Here is a 23,228-nt window from a genome sequence, read left to right as displayed (position 1 = left end):
TCCGCCTGGGTGACAGCCGGCGGCTACGGCGGCCATGGCCGTCGTTGCCCCTCTCTTTGGACATGTGCCCCTCGAAAAAGTAGATGCACATACGGCCACAGTGGCCGTGGTGGCCAGCCCGACCGGCTCCCACAGAAGTTCATTTTACCGCTTTTCCTCTGCGCAATTTTCCAGTCATTACGGTAACCAATGTTCCCCTTACGTCCCGCGCAGAACAAATCTGTGTTGTAGTTGTGTTGCCATTTGCAAAGTGGTTTGATTCTTTTGTAACTACCCCCGCTGGTCGTCATGACACACACGCGCACACACACACACCCGCGTGCCTCCTCCCCCGCGCCACACATACACGCACTGACAGAGTAAACAGAGAGCATTTAGCCCACACGGCATGCTGCCTACTACTACTAGTGTAGCTACTAGCTATCCGGTCAAAGTGCAACTATCACCCAAAACAAAATAATGTTTTCTACCGTTGCGACAGTGTGGCGGTCCTACGTCACATGCATTAACGTTGGTCACTGGTCGGACATGGTCCAGCTGATTTATTTTTGTCTAACGCGAAACAGCGTGGCTGTCCATAGTCCATACAAGGAGGAGGAGAGATGTTCTACCCCATTAAATGTACTTTTGCGTCACATTATGGATAGCGACAGAAAAATACCATGGATATAATTAAACAATTGTTCCCCTTTGCACTGCACACACTCCAGGTAACAAAAAACTGATCTGAAGCTGCACTTTCACTTTGTGTTGACTTATCTCCAGAGTCCTCGACTCCTCAGTACCGCAGCCCCACAATGGAGAAATTATCTCATCTGTCACTAACCTCTCTACAATGCCATGTTATTCAATATATTAGTTTAGCACAAAATATAGGCTTTTCTAATCTAAACCAAGCCCTTATTCAAAAGTTATGTAGGCAGTGTCATTGTATTTTCTGTGAATGAACTCACAGTTTAACCCAGTGATCCTCAGCCATTTAAATTTCAAGGACCCCCACATTAAATGTATATGAATTAGCCTAGGGTGACAGGGTCCTAGGCCATTTCATTATGATTTTCATCTCTGCACTGGGACCCCAAAACATGTTTACAATAGCTACTTATATTTTGTTATTTAAAGCTGTGATTATTTATTTAAGAAGCACTGTTCAGAACCAATATGTTCGCCTTGAAAAAATAAATAATCCTTAACCTTTAAGCTAAAATAATTATGACTGGGGACTTAAAATAATTGTTTTAATTGATGGCATTCATGCCCTGGCACTTGGCCTTGTGCCCTCAAAAAGTTGACCACACTAAAGGCCAAGTGGCCTTGCCCCTAAAAGCATGAAATTCCAGGCCTGGTGACAGCAGACTGCACTAATAACTTTGGGGCAGGCCCGTCTAGAGTTTAAATGGACAGGTATCAGTCAAAAGGGAGACATCGAAGAGGAAGGATGGATGGGGAAGGATCAACACATGGAATATCACAACAGGTCAGCTCCATATATGGAAATCTAAGGGTTTTAGGTTTGAGGTGAGATGTAGATCTGCTGGCCAATATTGATGACATCAGGGATCTCCATATATGGGCTTAATATTGATGACATCACGTGATGTCATGAGGCATGACCATATATGGGGCGTGACCAACTGACTGACGGGAAATGCACAATTTCATAGCGACTGGACAGCGGAGGGCCGTTGTAGCTAAAGGTATTACCAGTAGAACAAGGTCACGTCTATGTCCAAATCAATGCCGAAGATCATTGTCTGTGACTCTGATATCCACTGTAATTGGATTTCCCACTCCACCATCAACACTAATCTGTGCTGTGTGTATCTATGTAACCCTCCCATGGCTATGCCCAGATTAAACATGTGCACCTTTAATTCCACTGTTCCAGTGAAAGCCCTCATGTGTCCCATTCATTAAATGCTGCGGCTGTACTGTAGCTCTCGGCTCTGTTCTCGGGATTCTGGGAGCTTGACAGACCAAAAGCGCATTGCATCTCAATGCCAACAATTTTACTGTTCGGGTGTCGGGACCACTGTACTGTGGTTATCTGCCTGCCAGCCTGGTATGTCAAACAAATAAATGGCAGTTGTGCAATTGTGCAAGACTGTCTGAAAATAAGTCTCTTGAGCCACATGAGCTCTCAAATCTCTCCTGCTGGATATCTCCCTGCTGCTAATCCGTCTAAAAACATCCAATAAAAATCCAAGATTCAAGGTTGATTTAATATTTATGGGGATAAATAGGATGGGGATATTTAACACCCTGAGCAAGGACGGAGTTCTCCGTTCAATCAATTAGTAACGCCCAGTGCTCAGAACGGAGATTGATCAAAAGGACAGAGATTATTGATATCAAAACCGATCGCATCGCTCCACAGGCTGGGACTCTGGGAGCGTCTGTTGCACAACATTCGATGTTATTTTCCGGTGGGATGTCATCGCAAATGTTCCCATTTTAGCCGACGAGACCGAAAATCTTAAAACGTGAATAACTCTTGATCTAAATCATTCCGTGTTAGACGGTCCATCGCGGGCCCGTTGCTAGTCACGTTAGAATTAATCATACCTCCTGTTGTTGTCAATCGCATCGAGAGTGTTTTGGCTACATCAAGCTACTTCAGCCACATCCGGGATAGCATCCGGTCCGTCGCTAAATGTGCTCCACTGCTATAAATCGCTGGGCGCTATGATTTATGGATTACATAACCCCTAATGTCGTACTTCTTAGTATCTTATTTGGGGGCTTCGGTGCGGGAAGTCATGAGGTAAGCGCATTGAAACGGGGGAAAGACTTCTAAGTTCTTGGCTGATGCCGACTGTCACTTACTTGGACTGTTGGAAATGGAGGTCACTAAACCTTGTGCTAAACAGTGCAACCAACCATACCCACACAGGAGTGGATAAGGAGGGGACATCAGATCAGAGGTCTCTCCCAGGCAGTAAAATCCTCTGTGTTTATTCATCTATTTGTAATTCAAACCAGAATCGACCCGTAAGAGACAAGTGCATTTGTACACTCGCAGATTTAAATAAACACTGAGGATTTTAAAGTGCATTGGCCTCAGGCAACATTCGTTGTGTGGGTCACAATCAAATGGATCTAAGCGGACTCTTTCTCACTCTCCTCACTCTATCCCCTTCTCTCTGTAAAGAAATGTAAAAAATAAAATACAATCTTCCATTGTATCTCCCTGAAAACAACACAAAGCCACAGCTCAATAAAATAGTTTTCTTTTTTTCTTTTCTGTAAACAAACTTTCCAGGAGATGTTTGATTTGCTCGGGTGCTTGTCCCAGGTGTCATGGTAGAAAATCCAGTTCAATATACAAGCTCAACTTAAAAGAGAAACTCAGTGAGTGTGAAATCCCTCCCACTCAGGATCTCCACTACAACCCGCCCACACACATCTAAAAAACAACTATCCGTCATCCAGAGAGATGCTTTCAGTTGAATGAAAAATATGCTCCTTGTTGCCCATAGGCCATGGCGTCTAGAACAGGGATTGCATCTGTGTATGTACGTCCCATAGTGTAAAAAATACTTTCATAAAGTATGTGTTTACGGTTCAAATCTGCTGCCGAGCCAATCAAACCTTTGGCAAACCCTGATCTACAGTTATGAACAGAAGAATTATGCTGGCGCGTTAAAGTCAGCCACTAGCCCAGCCTCATTGGGTCTTGCTGCTTGCCATGCGTCGATACCAGATATGTCTGTAATTACGTGCTATCAGCCAGTTTAATCTCTGCTGGCGTCTTCATGTTTTGTTTGCGGGTGTGACCACAAGCCCAGGTCTAGCCAGCTAATAGGAGAGAAGAGTACAATCAATTAAGCGGTAACACCTGCCGATTAACTAACCCTGGCGCTTGCACCCGTGAGTCACTCCCAACTATCTCCACACTGCAACAAAGCCCAAAACCACACTAGAGTTCTCAACGGGCCTGGAAATTAAAGCCCGCGCCTACTGGGCCCGAACTGGTCCAGCCAGAGGCTCAACGCTACCCGAAACAATACACGGAAAATCACAGATTATTTTCACGAATTTGGGAAAGGGGCAGCAATTGAGAACTCTGAAACACACACCCCTACCCTACCACACCTACACACCGGTAGCTAAAGATGCCTCACCATTATAACACTGTATGACTTGTATTGTATTTGAGCCTTGGTGTCACGTTTGACAGTAACCTCAAATTGGACAAGCACATTAGCTCTGTGGTCAAGGCTATTCTTTCAGTTAAGGCTTTTCTGGCTAGATTAAAGGCCTATCTGCCCCGTACTGACCTAGAGAGAGTCATTCACGCTTTTATTTCAAGACTAGACTACTGTAATGCTGTTTATGCAGGCATCGATCAGTCAGCTATTAGACGTCTACAGCTTGTGCAGAACGCTGCCGCTCGCCTCCTCACCGGCACAAATAGGCGTGACCATATCACCCCAGTCCTCGCCTCCCTCCACTGGCTCCCAGTCCACTTTAGAATTGATTTAAAGATTTTATTGTTTGTTTTCAAAGCCCAAAATGACCTGTCCCCTTGGCGGAATTGATCAATCCTTATGTCTCAACAAGAGCCCTAAGATCGGCTAATCAGTCTCTCCTGATTGTGCCCGACACACATTTCAGGACCAGAGATCACGCTTTCGCTGTGGCCGGACCTAGCCTCTGGAACGCCCTGCCACTCCATGTACACTCTGCTCGGTCGTTGGCGGCTTTCAAATCCTTATTAAAGACACATTTTTACTCAATCGCTATTAATGTCTATTAAATTGACCCTGGCCCCAGCCTGCCCATGTACTATGTACCCATGTACACTTTGAGTTAATGCTTTTCTTTCCTCTTTGCTTTATCTTTATTTTATCCTCTTCATCTCTTTTTGCCTCTGTGTATGTTACTATGCTCTGTAATGTGAAGCGCTTTGGTCGGACCTCGGTCGTTAGGAATGTGCTATACAAATAAAGTTTGATTTGATTTGTTTTTATATACAGTTTCATTTTATTCATAGAGGACTCGACTGGTGAATCACCCTACCTGGGAACAATGCATGTCAGTTATGCAAATCGACCAATGACAAAGCTTCAAGGAAAATCTTTTAATGCAGATTGCGGCCCCTAAATGTGTCACAGAGACTAAATTATTTTATTTATATTTTTGAGAGTGTTCTACCCATTGCTGGCTGTCTGAAGACAAACATTTTTGCAATAATATACAAGAGGGTGTGCGTTAATGTGATTATTGGCATGACAGTGATGCAGTCAGGAACGAGGCAGGAACGAGTTCCGCATGCTTCACTGAATTGCCTAATCACGATGCCACCCTCAAGTGTAATATTGCAGTTACCATAAAAATAAAACATAAAAATGTATAACAATGCTCTGATGAAGACTCTTAGCCGAAACGCGCAAGCGTTCATTTATTGGTGTGTGGCGTGCCAATAAAAAAGAAAGTCCTTTTTGAGTACTTTGATATCCATTGATTTAGAGAATAAGAATAAAGTGACCACCGTCTGCACTTGCACAATAGGAATACTTTTAGGAACACTTTGATTCAAGCGGCTTGAATATAAGTGCTCCTATTGTCGTTGATCCCTGCCTATGCACCCATCCCTGAGGCGATCAAGTGTGCATAAAACTTTGTTTCCAGTCCTTCATTGATTTGAGGATTTTTGATAAACAAATGTGTTCATGGAGCGCCGATGGCCAAGTGGTAAAGGTGCATGCATACCACATACACTGTAGGCTCTGCAGCCTGAGCGAGTTGTGGGTTCGATTCCCAAGCCTTACTATCTTACTACGTGTCATTCCTCCTCTCTCTCTCTCCTGTTTCCTGTCACTCTTCCACTGTACATCCAAAGAGGGCAGAAAAGCCCCAAAAATATATTTAAAAAAAATTGATATTGCTTTCAAAATAACCTTTCTGCGAGTGTTATCTCTGTTATCTTATCCTGGAAATACATGGGGTCTGAGTCCCTGTTTACTCAGCTCAGCCAGTCCAGACCCAACATTGAGATCGCTGTGCGCTTTTCCCAAGCTGAACACACAGAAACAAAAAGTGTTAACTCACTCACTGTAATGGATTTCCGTTTTCTGTTTTCTGTTTTAATGACAGATCTACTACATCTGCAGACCTCCCATACAAACTGTTAGCCTTGCCACTTAGGCTCAGCTCTGTGAGACTGCAGCACAGCCGGTTTTTATATTTTGAATTAGTTATGTTGTCATTCTCGTTTGAGCACAGGTAGAGAGCCTATCTCAACCAATCAGGTTGCTTTGTCGGAGACTCGGAACTACCTGTTGTATATTCACCCAATCACTGCCTCAAGCTGTGTCTTTCAATGAAAACTATTCCCGTTTTCTATTCAATAGCAAATGTATTTCTTGTCGCCAATCCTGTAGATTGATTCTGGGTCACAATGTTCTGTTGGTTCGTGACCATTTTGTTGGTGTACTGTCCATCCTAATCAAAATGATGACGGCCGGAGCACAGCAAGGGACCGCACATCAGAGCACATCAGGTGGACGCTGAGTGCATGCAGGAGAGAGTGACATGCTTTACCGTGTCAAAGAATAAAGGTCTATCTGGAGTTCCTCAGGGACACACGACAACAACATGCTGTTCTTTTCAGCCTCAAACCAAATGTGCCCTCCTCATCTCCGCAGCTCTTCCTGTGTGTGCGTGCACTGCCTCAGTGCCAGGGGACAAGGCTGTTGAGAAGGGGCTTGGTAGTCAATCCTATTAGGAATCTGCTAATTTAAACACTTTGTTGTGTGAAGCCGTAGGTGGGTAAACACACTAAGGAATAACAGTTCGCTCAGTTGGGGGCGTTGGGGTGCAGGGGCAGGGTTGGCCGGTTGGGGGTCTGAGGTTTGAGAGCTCAGCAGCCCTCCCCCCACCACACCACAGCCAGTTGGTATTGGATTAACGTCACATAGCAGATGGCACTGTTTGCCTGCAAGTCCACCCCACTCCCATGCACTATACATGCACGCACACATAAGCGCACGCACACATAAGCACACACAAGCACACATAAGCACACACACACACACACACACACACACACACACACACACACACATAAGCACACACACACACACACGCGCACACACACACACACACACACACACACGCACACACACATAATTAAGCACACACACACGCACGCGCACACACACACACACACACACACACACACACACACACACCAAACCAAACCAAACCAAACCAAACCAAACCAAACCAAACCAAACGAACCCCAACAAAGTTGGGCTGTATTTTGCGTGTCTTAAGTACCTTATTACTACAGTAACTTGAGTAAACTAAAGACCTGGAGGCGTGATCAATGCTCTTTGGCCACTCAGAATTCTGAGTGGCCAAAGAGCATTGATCACGCCTCCAGGTCTTTAGTTTACTCAAGTTAGGTAATAAGACCTGGTACTTAACTTGTGCGCAATGACAAAAACGACCATTGTAGGTCCTGTATGAATTCAGCCCATTCTTCTACAAAAAGCATTTCTGTTTGATTGAACATTGCAGGGAAACTCCCCCCCCCAAAAAAAAACAACAACCCAGAGACAACAGAGTACTAAGCAAATTCAAGCTAATTCATCACACCCAGCATATCTTTTTTTATTTTGCTTAACCCTAACAACTGCAATTACACTAAGCGTTCACGCGATGGTAGTTATCAACATGGAAAGTAACCCAGGTTTCTAGACATGAGTGCATTCACATTAAAGGGCCAGCATTTCAATGTATACTGTATGACCAGTTGCAAATATGGACAATTAAACTGGCAGCAGAGTTGCATATTTCACAACTGAAGAGCAAATATAACATTAGACAAATATGAACAATTCTAACACATAATCCCGGCTAAAGGCAACACAGTTGCAGCTGCCAAATGCAGAATGGACAGCTTGCAAAAACTCGCAGACTGTGTGAATGCATAAGTTAATGGGCTTATTACAGTATACTGTATCACTGCTCCATCATTAGGGCACAAGCCGATTTGACTCTCCCTCCTCCTCCTCCTCGATGATGGAGTAGGAGGAGTCCTCCTCCTCCATCATCCTTCTTCTTCTTGTGTATTGTAAAATGTGTTAAGTTTCTGTTATTCTCTAGTCTAGTAGTTATAGAATGAAATTGATGCGGCTTTGATGCAACGCTGTTGGTTGCGTAAGTCTTAATGTGAAGCCACCTCTGTTTTTGAAGTGTGTGTAGTGTAGTGCTTTGTGTCATTAATCAGCATTGGATATAACATAATTGCCAAAGGGACCCTGGCCTGTTTCATGTGTACAGTATGTGGTGTGCTTTATGATAAGTAATGAGTGGGAGTCTAAAGAGGAGTGAATGTGTGAGAGTTAAAAGATGTATATTGTACATAAAGGAGTGTGCACTTATTATTGAGAGAGGAATCTACGAGACTAGATCAGTGTCCTACCAATTCTAAAGAAAACCAGAGATATCTGGATGGACTGGCAAGTCTATTCTGTGTTTGGCATTTCAATAACTGGATCTTATCAGTACAGTCATTGCTAGTGCAGGTAGCTATCCGATATCTAGAAGGAAAGGGAAAATGCAACAAACATCTTGCAAATTGGCAGCCATAATGGAATTAAATTCCAACACCATTGAGTTCTTCCAGTCAGAATACATGAATTTTGATGTTTGGATCATTAACACATTTAAATTCTACTTCTACTTTTTTGCATTTGACAAGGCCGCCATCTTGAAAACTGGCAGCCATCTTGGATTTTCAGCTGGTATAGGAAATTATTTATGTATCTAAATATTTGATGTTTTATATTGTATGTACCAAGTATCCCAGAGAGGATGTGATCTATGTGTTGTCGAATATAGATAGGCCTTGTGCATGTATAATTCACTTATTAGGATGTACACATTAATATAACTCAATTATAACCATAGAGTGACGCAAACATGTCAGACTAATTGGCCACACACATACACACACACACATACACATGCATACACACACACACACACACACACACACACACACACACACACACACACACACCCCCGTTATATGCAAAACTATATAGGGGCAGTGCAAACAAACATCTGCAGTCGCATGCCCGAACTGTCATCCTATAAGCTGACTTCAACTCTGTTTACTTTCGTTTAAATGTGACTCCTTAGCAACTAATAAAGATACTTGCTGAGGCATCCTTAGGCCTCCTTCTTTTCAACGATTCTACACTGGATAACATACTTTTCATAGAAAGTACATCCTGGACATCAATTGTGCCAAATTTGGTGCTTGTACCACCAAGTGAAAGATTCTTATGGAATATTGACTTAATCTGCCCCACCTTTGTTTAATTCCCATTGTATCATCATAATATTCAATCATTTTGTATAGCTCAATATATAGCTCAAACACTGTTTAAAAAAAATTGTGTCCATTTTGTTTTTTCAAGTGGACAACGTACTTTTCTGAGAGAGTAGCTTCCGAAGCACTTGTGTGCCAATTTTGGTGCTTGTTGTACCATCAAGTGAACGATTCTCATGAAATATTGACTTAATCTGCTGCACTATCCAGGAGAAGAAGCAGCGACTCTACTCCGAGTCTCTCTCGCGTGACTGAACTTCTCACCCTATCTCTAAGGGAGATGCCAGCCACCCGTCGAAGAAAACTCATTTCGTCCGCTTGTATTCGCAACCTTATTCTTCGGGTCATGACCCCCACTTCAAATCATGACCATAAAGAGTAGGAACGAAAATTGCTCGGTAGAGCTTTGTCTTCTGGCTCACCTCTCTTATTGGAAGGGACTGATGTGCTTGTACCCCTGAAGGAGTGGAGGTGACAACGAGACCCCAGCCTGACTTATTTAATGCCCTAAAACAGTGGTTCTCAACCTTTTGTGGATCAGGGCCCACTGGAAAATCTACAAATTGTTCGAGACCCACCCTGACCAGTAAACACACCCATACAGAGGGCTTGGCCTGGCCGTTTTTTATTTTTTTTAAGTCAATTAATGTTGCTCAGAAAGCTCTCAGAATGCTCCACTACTGACTTTCCTGTGCCATCTATACATATACATAGTATTACATACGTTCTGAAATATATTTCTGCAAACGAAATATGATCAATACCAAAACTAATGTGAATTTATGGTTTCACCGACAGGTCTCTCTATCCCCTAAGTCGACATGACTTCACACTTCGGAGTTCTTTTGTAATCGTATGAGCACATTTTGCAGCCATTATGCCTAGCTGCTGACCGAGGAACCCTTATTCACAATAGTATGGAACAGATGGTGACATATGGCAGCGCTTCTGTAGAGCTGCATATCCTACTAGAGGTCTGTTTGTGGCGGTGAGCTATGCTAACAAAATGGAAAAGAAAAAATGCAGTTTCATAAATGTTATAACGTATCATTAAAGAGGATTATATCAACTTCAACTAATAACTGAATTATTGAATTATCTCCCCCGGCGTCAATAAAGGTATCTTAACCCTAGAACACTAAATATATTTTTGTCACACTAAACACATCACTAAACATATATATATTTTACCCAATGTAAAATATTCCATGAAACATATTGCTATATTGAAGTACAGCAACACATGGCAACTTGAGGTACTCTTCTTTAATATTTCATATTTAAGAAGGGGGCATCATAGGGGGCCAAAATCTGTGAAAAACATGCATATTATATATATTCCTAAAAAGGAAATGGAGCTGGGAACTTCTCCTTTGGTCCAGCCATCCCTGGGACATGTGAGAATGTTTTGCCAATTGTCTGGGGGCCCACTTATATCGTCATATCATTACATTGTCCAGTGTAGTGTACACACACACACACACACACACACACACACACACACACACACACACACACACACACACACACACACACACACACACACACACACACACCAGATGAATGATATGAGAAAGTGTGGGACAGAGATAGGCCAGAGAAATGTCAATGTATATGTTTAGATTGTGCTGCCTGATTCCTCTCAAGCAAAGTTATTCAAGGAAGTAAGAATCAATCTCTCTCAAACATATTGAGTCCATCCTAGCCAAAACCTAAGACTGTTACATAACAACGGCACGACTGGGTGCTGTAGAGCAGGGGTTCTCAACATTTTGGGCTTGGGAGTGGGGACCCCCGGAAATGCTTTGGCCATGTATCGCGACCCCCGCCCCGCCCCCACCCCCCACCCCCAATACAAACTGTCTGCAAAAATAACCTTAATAATAGAGAAAATATATCATAAATGAATACTGAAACCAGATATGAATACTAAGGCAAGTTTATGCATGTACTATGTGTACTATGTAAACTCTTCATTTCCATTTTCCAGCCATTTAGTTGAAAATAATTTGGGGACCCCACAAAATAATTTGGCGACCCCCCGAGGGGTTGCGACCCACGGGTTGAGAACCCCTGCTGTAGAGCGTAGACCAGTGGTTCTCAAAGTGGGGTCCTTGAGGGGGTTGCAGGGGAGGCCCAGCAAAATGAGTTCATTTACAGTAGCATCAAAATGTAACCACTTTAATCCTATATCATACTATATCATCATATCATACTTCATATTCTATACTATATGCTATATATATACTAACCTTAACCCATACTATACTATAATACTTATACTTACTATACTTAGTATACTATAATTAACCAAATGTCTGAATGTGTGTCTGTGTGTCAGAAACACTGCCGTAGCTCCTCACTGCCTGCACCAATCACTCCCAGTCTCCCACTTTTCACGCAGGCATTGACCATAATAATATGGAGGTCTTAACGAAGCCCTTTTTTCAATTTAACAAATTATAGATTAATGTACCCCTCAGTCCAAACCATCTCAACCTATACCATATCTTGTTTCATCCCCAAACCTTCTAACCAGGGCCTAGGACCTAGGCCCTGGTTAGATAGATAGATAGATATTATAGCAGTGACTGACTGAGACATCGAGCGTGCATCCGCAACTGGTTGTGGCCCCCATCAAGTGACCTTTTGACCAATGTGGCCCTCGCCCCAAGTTGAGTTCGACACCCCTGGCCTAGGTGCTCTAATGTATAGTCATTTCTGATCTTGTCCCTCTTGGACATTCGTAATGAGAATCGTCCTCAATTCTGCCACATCCAGCTCAACTAATTTCAACAGTGCCTGTGCCACCGTTTCAGAGAGGTACAGGCTGGCCTTAATTCAATTCAATTTCAATAAAAAAGTGCCACAACAGACCAGACATTGTCCCACCTTGAGCAAGCAATTTTGCGACTGTGGCAACGAAAAACTCCCCCTTAACTGGACAAAACGTCAGGCAGACCAAGGCTCTAGAGTGGGCGGGCAACTGCCTCGACTGTGTCAGGGGGAAAGAGAGAGAGAGAGAGAGAGAGAGAGAGAGAGAGAGAGAGAGAGAGAGAGAGAGAGAGAGAGAGAGAGAGAGAGAGAGAGAGATAGTGTCTCACTATAGTCTTATACTGTACATCTTCCCTCTCACAGCTCTTGCTGATACCGTTCTGTCACAAATCACTCCTCTTACTCCTTTACCTTCACCACTGTTACTCCTTGCATCTTCACCGTTCCACTGTCCTCCTTCTTGTCATGCACACAAATTCTGTCTTACTCCTGCCGACTTTCATTCCTCCTCTTTCCAGTTCATACTGTTACTGGAATATAGGTTCATAACAACAACATAACAAGTTTATTCTCTGGCACTCTCAACTGAACCTTAACCAAACAGTATCAACATCCTGTTCCCCCTTCCGGTCTCCCCTTCACAATCAAGTATCCCCATTGCCTCACAGTGCAACACATTTACACTGGCCATAGAGAACAGGAAACAGTATTACACACAAAAAGTGAAACTTTGGCACAATTTGCACAACCTTCACTTCATGTACCTAATCACTCGGGTCAATTTGATACTACTTCACACTCCCTAATCGCTAATCGGCATTAGACTCTTTCCTTCTTTACACTCTGATGTCAACTACACAGCACCTTGTTGTCCACACATTACACACAATATTCAGTTGTTGCACACACTTCTCATGTAAAATTTTAAAGCATCAACCTACAAAAGACAAATATTCAAATTTCAAACATTCAGGTCTGGCGAGCAATTTTCTGTCTGGGACAATTATGAGCTTCCACTAGGCTGCTCAAGTGCGTGAGTGGTTCCAGGACCACATTCTCCTTTCCTGAATCCCATTGAGGGGTTCTTTTCAGCTTGGAGGTGGAACGTATATGAACGGAACGCTCAGCGCCGGGTCCACTGATCCAGTGTTGAGGCCTGTCAGGCCTTCGTGATCCACTCCAGCTGTTTCCTCCAACGCTGCCTGGAGAGGGCCCTGTTATGTGGAGGAGGCCCTCTGACCAGACAGAAACTGGAGGCAGGCGTGATGCCCTAAATCTTTTGTGAATATGTGTGTTCCGTTTTATGTTTGACTATGAAAAAAGTAGGTCTACACTGAGTCATTTTACAAAAGGAGAAATGGCTCATTCTCCAGAGTCATTGTCATTATATGGTGTGTTCTATGATTGTATTTTCAATTTTGCACTTCATTGTGCTGAAAATGCTTGGTACAGCAAATGCTTATTTGTGTGTACTCAATGACTGGTAAATATGCCTGTGTGTACCAAATGAAAAAACGAGTTCCATTTTGTGAACAGTTAGAGATTTGGTGGCAAAGAGTCATCTTGCAAAATAAGTGTCAGGGGTTATCATTTTGTGTGACGTGAAATAGCTCGTGACTGTAGAACATAAATAATAAAGGAATAATATGTCATGTGACTTACAACTTGTGAGCAAAATACTTTCTTTATATGTATTTTGTGTTAAAGTCAATCGCTTTTGCTTTTAGTCTCTTTTCAATGACTGATGACGTGGACTTCATGTTCCTCATGTCCAATTGGGGATGCAGATCTGAGCTGTGGTATCACTACATGAGGTGGAGAAATGTTGTGTGCCGCCCCATGTGAAGTCATGCACATGGCAGGCTGGAACCCATCACAGCACATGCAGTCCTTATCTAGCCAGTATAAAAAGGCTGGAGATCTTTCCTCCTGTTGTCAAAACTGTTTCTTCCATACCATTTTTCTCAACATGTTTTGCTAAGTCAAATGATACGTCTTTGTTTCAAAGACATCATTACAAAAATATGGTACATCATTAGTTACAAATGCATCATCACATAAGTCTGTGGTATTGTCAGCAACTCTCCTTAGTGGCGTGCACAGATAGACACTAGGGGGTGCTACAGCACCCTTTTTTCACTTGAGCACCTGCCCCTCTAAATGTCACCACTGACTTTCCTCAATCTGAGCCGATGCACTCTAATGCATGTTCCTCCGTGTCTGAAAAAACCCAACGATCTCCTACTTTCAAATGTTTCATCAGCGTGGTGTATTTGTGGGGATTTACAGGGATCTCCGCATCTTTCTGAACCAAAACACTCCGATTTCCGCTGCTATGGGTGACATTAAATTTGGTCATAAATGTTGTACTCCATTACAGGTCTCTTTAGTGTACAGAGCAATGTTGCACTCTACTGCATCTGTATAACTTTCAGTTTCCTCATTTAGCTTGACTTGCTCACTTTTATGCAGACAGTCTTTGGCCCAATGAAATGTTGATCATCAGAACGCACTCTTTGATCTGCATTCGTACCTATCCAAATGATTTGTGCCAGCCTGGCGTCTTCTGTTTTGAATTTCCTTGGCCGTTTCTCTTGTACTCCCCGATAGGGCCAAAACCACGGCAAGGGCTTGTTTCTATTTTTGCAAGTTCCGTGACTCTGCTCCAGATTGTGATCTCATTCTTCCAACTTTCATATGGCTTCCCTTCGTCGAAGCCTGATGGGACTCATCAACCATCCTTTGCTACCAATGTTACTGGAATAAAACAACCCCCTCCAGGTCTCCCCTTCACAATCAAGTATCCCCATTGCCTCACAGTGCAACACATTTACACTGGTCTGAGAACAGGAAACAGTATTAACTTAACACATATTTACCTCCACCTTTCCAGACTCTCTTCAACCTGTTCAATGTTCCAAGTACTGTACATCCGCAACCTAAGATCTACGTTAGTGGGTAGAGCTAAATGGCACTGAATTCTCAATGTAACAGCTAATAGTGTTTACCTGAGCTTAGATGACACAGCAGTTCAACAAGTTAACTTCGCACTGTGTGTGTGTGTGTGTGTGTGTGTGTGTGTGTGTGTGTGTGTGTGTGTGTGTGTGTGTGTGTGTGTGTGCGCACGCCGCACGTGTGCCTGATAATCATGCTCGGTGAAGAGCAGTTAGGTGTTAAGTGTCTTGCTCAGGGACACTTCGACACAGACCGGGGCCAGGAGGCGCAGCTAAAGACTAAGCTACAGCTGCCCTAAATGTGTGTGCGTGTGTGTGTGTGTGTGTGTGTGTGTGTGTGTGTGTGTGTGTGTGCAAATGCCATGCCTCGCAGCTTAAAAGCAACTAGCCACGGCCTACACATACACTAGTGTGTTGTTCAAAATAAGCAATTTTGCAGCAAAATCCTTGAGGACCAGTGACTATTTCCTACACACAGTAAATGTGCATAGGAGAAAAAATGCGTATATCTTTTCTACGTCCGAGCATAGACATGGTAACGCCCTGCCTGCCTCTGATTGGCCTACCGACACAGCCGGTGTCTCCGAGGTGGAAGATACATGCTGGATAGTCTGTTGCGCGGGGTTACTACGTGGTGGGAAATAAATAAATAATACAAGTACCATATAATACAAGAGAATGACAGCTTGGCACCCGTGGCATTTTTGTAGAAGAGTCAAACTATACTGTTTATGCCGTTGGCCTGTTTATTTGTATACATGTTTAAACTTAAACATTATTACTGTAAAAAGGTCTCTTTTCCCTTGATCTTTATCTTTTTTAGTATAATAGTATTAGTTTACTATAATTAGATGAATAGCATAAATGAAGGCGGAGATCACCAAGGACAGGTGAGTTACAGTTTAACCACATAGAACCTCTTTACTAAGTAAAACTAAGTAAAACAGACCTGAGTTGACATTGGTGGCTTTGGGTTGAGTTGTTAAAATCAGTCTGAACGTAAAGATCGGATCTGGTCACTTGCAAACGGTAGTGTGAATGGTCTAAATCGGGCCTTAGGAGAGAGCCTCTCTGGCGTGTACCATCTTTTTTCCACTCTCTTCTCTACAATAAATGTATTTCAAATTCAAACCATCAACTTGTGACCGTGTGTCAGAGGAACTATAAGCCTAGTAGCAATTGTCTTGTCATACATCCCTCTACCCATTAAATCTCTTTGCAAAAATAGCCGATCTGCAAGCTCCAAATGCAACATCATGCATTGTGGGCTTATAGATTTCCCAAGCAAATGTTCGTCCCAGAATAGGAATGCTCATGCAGGGGTTCAAGTGGTTAAACAGCAACAGATGAGAAGAAGGCAAGGATAGAGGAAGAGGGAGAGATATTGAGAGAACAGTTCCTTTACCTCTTCATGTAATATGGCTCGACACATGGAGTAGTTCCCCTTCAGAGCCCAGGTTCCATTCGCTAGGCACCTTCTGTAAACATTATCTGCAGAGTAGAGATATGGGAGGAGAGGGGGGGGGAGGAGAGGGGGGGACAAGCATGGTGATGGTGTGATTATTTTCTAAATTTCAGAGGTTAACCTCTAACTCCCAATTACTGGGTGAAAACGAGACATTTGAGGTCAATTAATTGTGGAAATGTGACTGCGGAAATGTGACTGCTCCAGAAGCTCACAAGGAACGTCATTAGATCTCACACATTTTTGCCAGTTTACCGCACTCTACAAGTACCCTGATTATTTTTGTCAATGTCAATGACGACCCATATTCTGTCCCAGTTAGGATGACCGATATCAAACTTGACAGTAGCCAAACCTCAGGATTAGCCTCTTGCTCCTTTTATTTGTATAGGTCTACAGGTGAAAATGGAGTGAAAACTGGAATGATATAAACATACAATCACTGATATGCTCATACATTGGAACATAATGCACAAGCATGAATCTTACTTACAGGCATTGCATCGAAGGAATTCAAAGAAATAATAATGAAAAATCTCATTAGGAGACAATAAAAACTTGTGTACACTCTAAAAGCAACATGTAGCTTCTGCCCAGTCTCTGCTAAAGTAACAACACCTGTGTTGATTAGTGTTTTAGCTGCACCTGCTTAGGTTATGTAAGTAGTGCTACACATAACCTGTCAATACCTTTTCCTCCCAGGTGGAAAGCCTGGTGACACGAGGTTAGTCAATAACTGTCACTGTTTTACTAATAAATCTGCCCTCAGGGCAGAACACTCCCCGCCATGGCGTGACAGGCGTCCTTGACGCCACTTAAATCAAATGAAACATACTTGTAAAGTTTCTTTCACTTTAAGCTTCTTGTGGCAACAGAAGAAAGACCTCTGAAATAGGCCTCAGAAAACTGCCCTGCCCTGCAACATCACTTTCAGCTCCACCTTGCGCACTTGGGATGGGTGTTCACAACAAGAGATAACTTTTCTTGTGACCACCACGCTCTGACTTATGGTGCGTTACCCGTTCAAATCACATTATAGAAATAAAAGTAATGGGTCGTTTCCTGAGGAAACACTCTTACGAGACATATTTTGGCACATGACTTTGTTGCCTGGTTGTCACCACAAACCACTGTGCATTGACTGCCCACATCAGGCGGATTGGGGTGGACTTCATCTCTCTTCTAGGCCGAAACACGTCCGTTGTCCATCAGAGGTAGATAAACCATGTGAAAAGCCAAAAGGACATTTCTTGTGTGTTGGCTATTCCTTCATTCTCCTACTCCTACTCATACTCACACAAAATAGCTTTGTTAAACATTCACCAGTCACGTCGTGTAGAGATCTTGTACAGATATCTCCATATTTCAACTTTTTCATATTAGTTTCATTGGCTCAGCACCCACCGTCGATGTGCATCTAAATAAGTATGCTTCAAAATGGCGAGACTGTGCCAAGAGAATGGTTTCTTTTATTTTTGAGTGGTGCTAGCCACTCCTACAGACAGCTATGTGTGTCCATCTGTATGCATGTCCCTGTACGTGTCTATCCGAGTACGGAAATAGTGTTTGTTGACCACCAAATGTCATTGTTTGTGCAGCCTTACACACACACACACACACACACACACACACACACACACACACACACACACACACACACACACACACACACACACACACACACACAGAGAGAGGAGCACGAGTACAGTACAGAATAAAAAATATTCTGTAACCCAGTAAAATGTACTGGGTTCATTTATTGAAACCAAGTACTGTATGAAGGTTACAGATGGTCACTCACTGGTCATTTCCAGCAGAAACGAGAACGCGCCGCTCTCGGACCCATCCAGACGACCTCCCTTCCTGGATACCAGACGGTACCAGTCCCACCTCCAGGGCCAGGGGGGGATTAGCAGCGGGGGAGATGGCCCCAGACCTGCCGGCCCGCCAACATTTTCCACTTTTCCTATTCGACACCAATGATGACCGTAGAGCCCTCCGCCGCCTCTGGGCAACACACCGTTCCGGAGCAATGGCCGTTTATAGCCGAAAAGCACAGATCTACAAGCCCGGGAAAACACACTTATCTGCACCACGGTTGCCTCCGGGTGACCCGTCCGGTTCTAGCGGCCCCACATGTGACGTTATCATTGGTTCCATATACGGAAGTATAAAGACAGGGGCGAGTCACGGGGTATCCTAGTAAACACCGCCCTCGAGGCTTGTATGAAAATCGTCTTATAACTGCTTGTTTCAACGTTAAGGACCCCACACACCCCCATACCGTTTTTTTAGGCTGCTGCCCTCGGGGAAGAGGTACCAGAGTATCAAAGCCAACACAAGCAGACTGAAGAACAGTTTTCTCCCCCAGGCTGTAAGACTGCTTAACAAGCCTAAATGAACATTGAACATTCCATGGTATTACGGCCTTGCATACTGATCTGAGTTCTTTAAACTTTTTTAAACTTTTATACTTAGTATTGTTATTTATTTATTTACTGTTACTTATGTGTGTTGTGGAGCATCACCCAACCTAAGTTTTTCACGATGCTATGTATCTGTGTGACAATAAACACATTAAACAGATTAGCCTTGTGATAGAGACTTTGAAAATGTCTGTTTATTTATTTAATTTAATTTTTTGAAAGATGGTTAAATGGATAAAAAGAATGCCTTTCTGTGTAACATGTGCAACAACATGTAGGTAATCTGGGAGAAAGGTTTGAGGACGCAGATTTACAAATCAAAGACTTCATTAAAGAAAACAAGTCCACTGCTGTAAGAAAACAACAGCCTGGGACAGTGTTTCCAAATCTAGCACTCTATAGTACTATTTATGACTTTGCATGTAATCAATGCCAGCAGGGAGTATTATTTTTCTAAACTGGGACTACTTAAAAATAGAAACAAAAGTTACAAAAGTAACTGAATCACGTACCTTTCTCTGGTGTCTATTGAAAGTGATATTGTGCACAACTTCAATTTTACCAGTCTCATTAAGTTGAAAAAACAACAAAGAAAAGCTTCTAAGGGTAGGAATATTTATTTATGATTGTGCTGCTGTTGCATTATTGATGATATATTGCTGCTGCTGTTTATTGCATTTTTATGGCTTTGTTATTCGAGCATTGCACAGCGATTCAATTTGTGCCTCTGACTCTGTAAAGATGTTGTGTTCTCTATGGCTGCAGATGTTAACTACCTGAAGCTAAACGCTGTTTCCAGCTTGCAGATGCACTGTGAATGCCATTCATCCATTTCTCTGTAGCTTTCATGTTTAAAATGAAAGCTGTCTTTGTGTCCTGGTAGCTCAGTCGGTAGAGCTCCTGCCTTTGGACAACAAGTTCATGGGTTTGATCCTGGGCACTGCCAACTCAGGTAAATTCAGGTTAATGACATAATGTACCTTTGGACTATAACAAAGTTACATACATATGCACCACATTTAAATTGATAACTATCATTATCAATATTTAATATCAATGGTCTTTTGTCAGGTGTTTGCTGTGAACAAAGTGTAACTTGCACTTTGGACAACCCTGTAGTATACCAATGTGCCCCGAATGTGTGCATGTGAGCCATGTAATATTCCTAGCACGATTTTACACGTGGCACTAAATTACTCTATTCTGGTAAAGCATGACGAGTAAAGGGGGCTCCACACAGAGAGTATAGCCTAGGGGCCCATGACCACTTTAATCTGCCACTGGAGACGGGGCTTAATAATACTTTCATTACTCAATGACATAAATATATTTTTCAAAAGACTGTTCTCTATCGTAGCAATGGTCTCAAATTTTAACACAAATTCTACCATTGTACCGTAGAAAAACATTTTATATTGAATAATACAAATTTAAATAATGGTGATGAAATTTTGGTGCATGATATTAGACTCCGTCCTTGAACCCATCTCCCTCTATTGAGCTATGTACATAACGACGCAATGTGACATACAGTAGCTCTTACAATGCTGTACCCCCTCCAACTGTATTCTATTCACTGTCTTATATTTTGACACTTTGTCAATGTAAACGTATGTTTTCTCATGCCAATAAATAAAGCTCCTTTGAATTGCATGCAAAAGTTATCATAAACTGCCAACTTGGAACAAAAGCTGTGTTTCCACTCAAATAACAGTACATTGCTGGATACAAAATGTACATAAACAACTGGCATAAGGAATGTGATAGTCCTTCCAACATTGCCCTCCTAAATTGTTAAATACCGTCATGTGACTTAGGCAAGTTAGAGGCATGTACATTACTTAATGATCTCGCAAGAGGTGTCTAAACATGCAAGACTAGGCATCTGGGGATGATAAAATATGTATTTGGGACGAAGAGAAACAATATCCATTTGCAAGCTGGCAGAGTGTCTAATTTACAAAAGTATGTCAAGTCAAGTCAAGTTTATTTATATAGCACATTTCTCACCCCAATCGGATGCTGCGTTCATGTTTTGCAGCATTTTGCACAAAACGGGCCACTCCTCTAAACTTTGGAAGCCAATCTTAGCCAATCAGGATGGAATATGAGAAATCAAAGAGGCCCATCTTGATCATTATAGAGATCAAAAAAAAATGTTTTACTTAAGTCGGCCTCCTGGTGGCGCTATAAAGAGCAGATGTGAAAAATACAGGGCAAAGGTTTGTCCATGCCCTCAAGGGAGTGTGCATACATAGTTTTACACAGATTGGTGCAGTTAACTCTGCCTAGTGGGAATGTGCATACAAAATTTCAGGAAAATCACACGATGTGTTCATGAAGACTGAACTACCACCGCAAGCGCAGAAATTTAGAAGCAAAGGCAGCTTAAGGAGCACTAAAACGGTGAAATGTGCCTGTGAAGCGTACATTTTTTGTGCTGTACATGTTTACCCTAACAACAATAGTTTCTCCAATGCCATACCTTGAAACAGACATTCATCTTCAACCTATACTAGGTTTTCTACATAAAAAAACATATATATTTTAGATAAAACAAAAATGTAAAACAAACAAATCAAAGAAATTCCATGAATAAAAACGATATAATTAAGAAGTAGTGAAAATAGCCGATCTACAAGCTCAAAGCGCAGCGCGATGCAATGCATCTGCTATTTTCTCTAGATTGGGTCCCAGGCAAACGTCTAATCTCTCCTTTGGGTCTCGACCTGAAAGGTTTGATCACCACTCCCAATCGAGGACTAGGACCTACCTGGTCCACGATTTCCCACATCTGTAAGTGCATGATCAGAGGGAATTTGTAAAAGCTGCCATTCTTCTCTAAAAGTCTAAAATTGAGATCCATCCTGCAAGCCCTCTTGCAGTCTGGCCCGTTTGCATTACAATGCAAGAATTCCAATGGAGTCTCTGCAGGGAGCCGTATCAAAATATGAAAATTGTGTTTTTGCTCTACTGGACAGAACAGTGAGGAAAATATCTGAAACAAACAGAGAGATACCTATACAATGACAAATAGGTTACTGCCAAGCAGGTGTGTTTTAGCTCTCTTATAGGACCATCCTGTGGTCCTACAGGAGTCCTCAAGGACAGTCCTACAATCCTCCACGAGGTTCCATTCTTGACCTCTCAGTGGAACAGCAAATGGAGGCACAAAATGAGATTAAATCATGATGGTTTGATGATGAACAGCAAACCTGTACAAAATGAGATTAAATCATGATGGTTTGATGATAAACAGCAAACCTGTACAAAATGAGATTAAATCATGATGGTTTGATGATGAACTGCAAACCTGTTCATGTAAATGAAAACTTCTGAGGCCTAAGTGATAATGTAATTTATTCAATGTGATGGGACTTTCTTTTTTTAGCTATATTCTCTGTAAAGAAGTAGGCACTGTATAGGCTATATTTAACTTTTAAATGTATTTTTGCTAAATGTTTCATCCTAAAATAGCAGAAAATATGCTCACTGAAATGTACTGGCAGCAATTTCAAGTTCCCTTTAGAATATATACAGTATTGTGGCCGTTCAAACAAACGAATAAAACCACTGTTGGTCCGATGGTGTTGCAGTCTATTTAGTACTCGCGTCTTGTTTACAAAGTCAATCACGGAGATATGAAAGTTGCGTCAAACTAATTTATTTCTAAATTCTTAGAGTTACTCCTTCACATAAACATAAACTTTAATTCCATAAAACAAAAGATAGCCTGCACGGTCAACAAACTGTGACGCTTCCCCGTCTGTGTGACATTCTCTCCTTGCCAGGAGGGTGTCACCCATTACTTATCAGGATTACAAATCAGGTGCCTTGCTCCCACAAATCATTCAATCCCAAAAGGGGGGAGGAAACTGCTATTCAAAACCATCAAATTCATAGGATAATTAAATAACAGAGAAAATATACGATTCATATAGCAGGCAATAATAGCATAATAAATACAAATTACATTTGTTCCATTTATTTTTATTATAATTATGTTATTTTATTTTATTCATACTGTGAAAGTGTCATACGCTTTCTTTTTATACGCTTCTGAATGCCCTTTCATTAACATTTTAGCTGCTTAATAGGATCATTCTTGCCCTGATGAAGACTGGTTTGGTGAAACATGTTGACAGTTTCCTTTTTAATTTAATAAATGCTTTCCTCCTCATTTTAACCTTGAGTGCCCGGATCGTTTTTCTTTAAGCCCTCACTGCTTGTTGTTGTCTCGCATCGCGACGGTGGAATAT

The 23,228-nt window shown here is 42.2% G+C and overlaps 1 protein-coding gene across 1 annotated transcript in view; it reads right to left on the bottom strand.

Moving 5' to 3' along the window:
- The window catches only part of crhr1 (corticotropin releasing hormone receptor 1), an 86,157-nt gene that overhangs the window by 26,059 nt on the left and 36,870 nt on the right, over positions 1-23,228 (bottom strand). The window contains exon 5 of the mRNA XM_080789113.1: positions 16,484-16,569. Coding sequence (XP_080645239.1) covers positions 16,484-16,569 — 86 coding nt within the window. The remainder of the gene's footprint in view (positions 1-16,483; positions 16,570-23,228) is intronic.

The sequence above is a fragment of the Protomyctophum bolini genome, assembly GCF_963924005.1.
Source record: "Protomyctophum bolini genome assembly, chromosome: 18".
Lineage (NCBI taxonomy): Eukaryota > Metazoa > Chordata > Actinopteri > Myctophiformes > Myctophidae > Protomyctophum > Protomyctophum bolini.
This window is presented reverse-complemented; position numbering and strand designations above follow the sequence as displayed.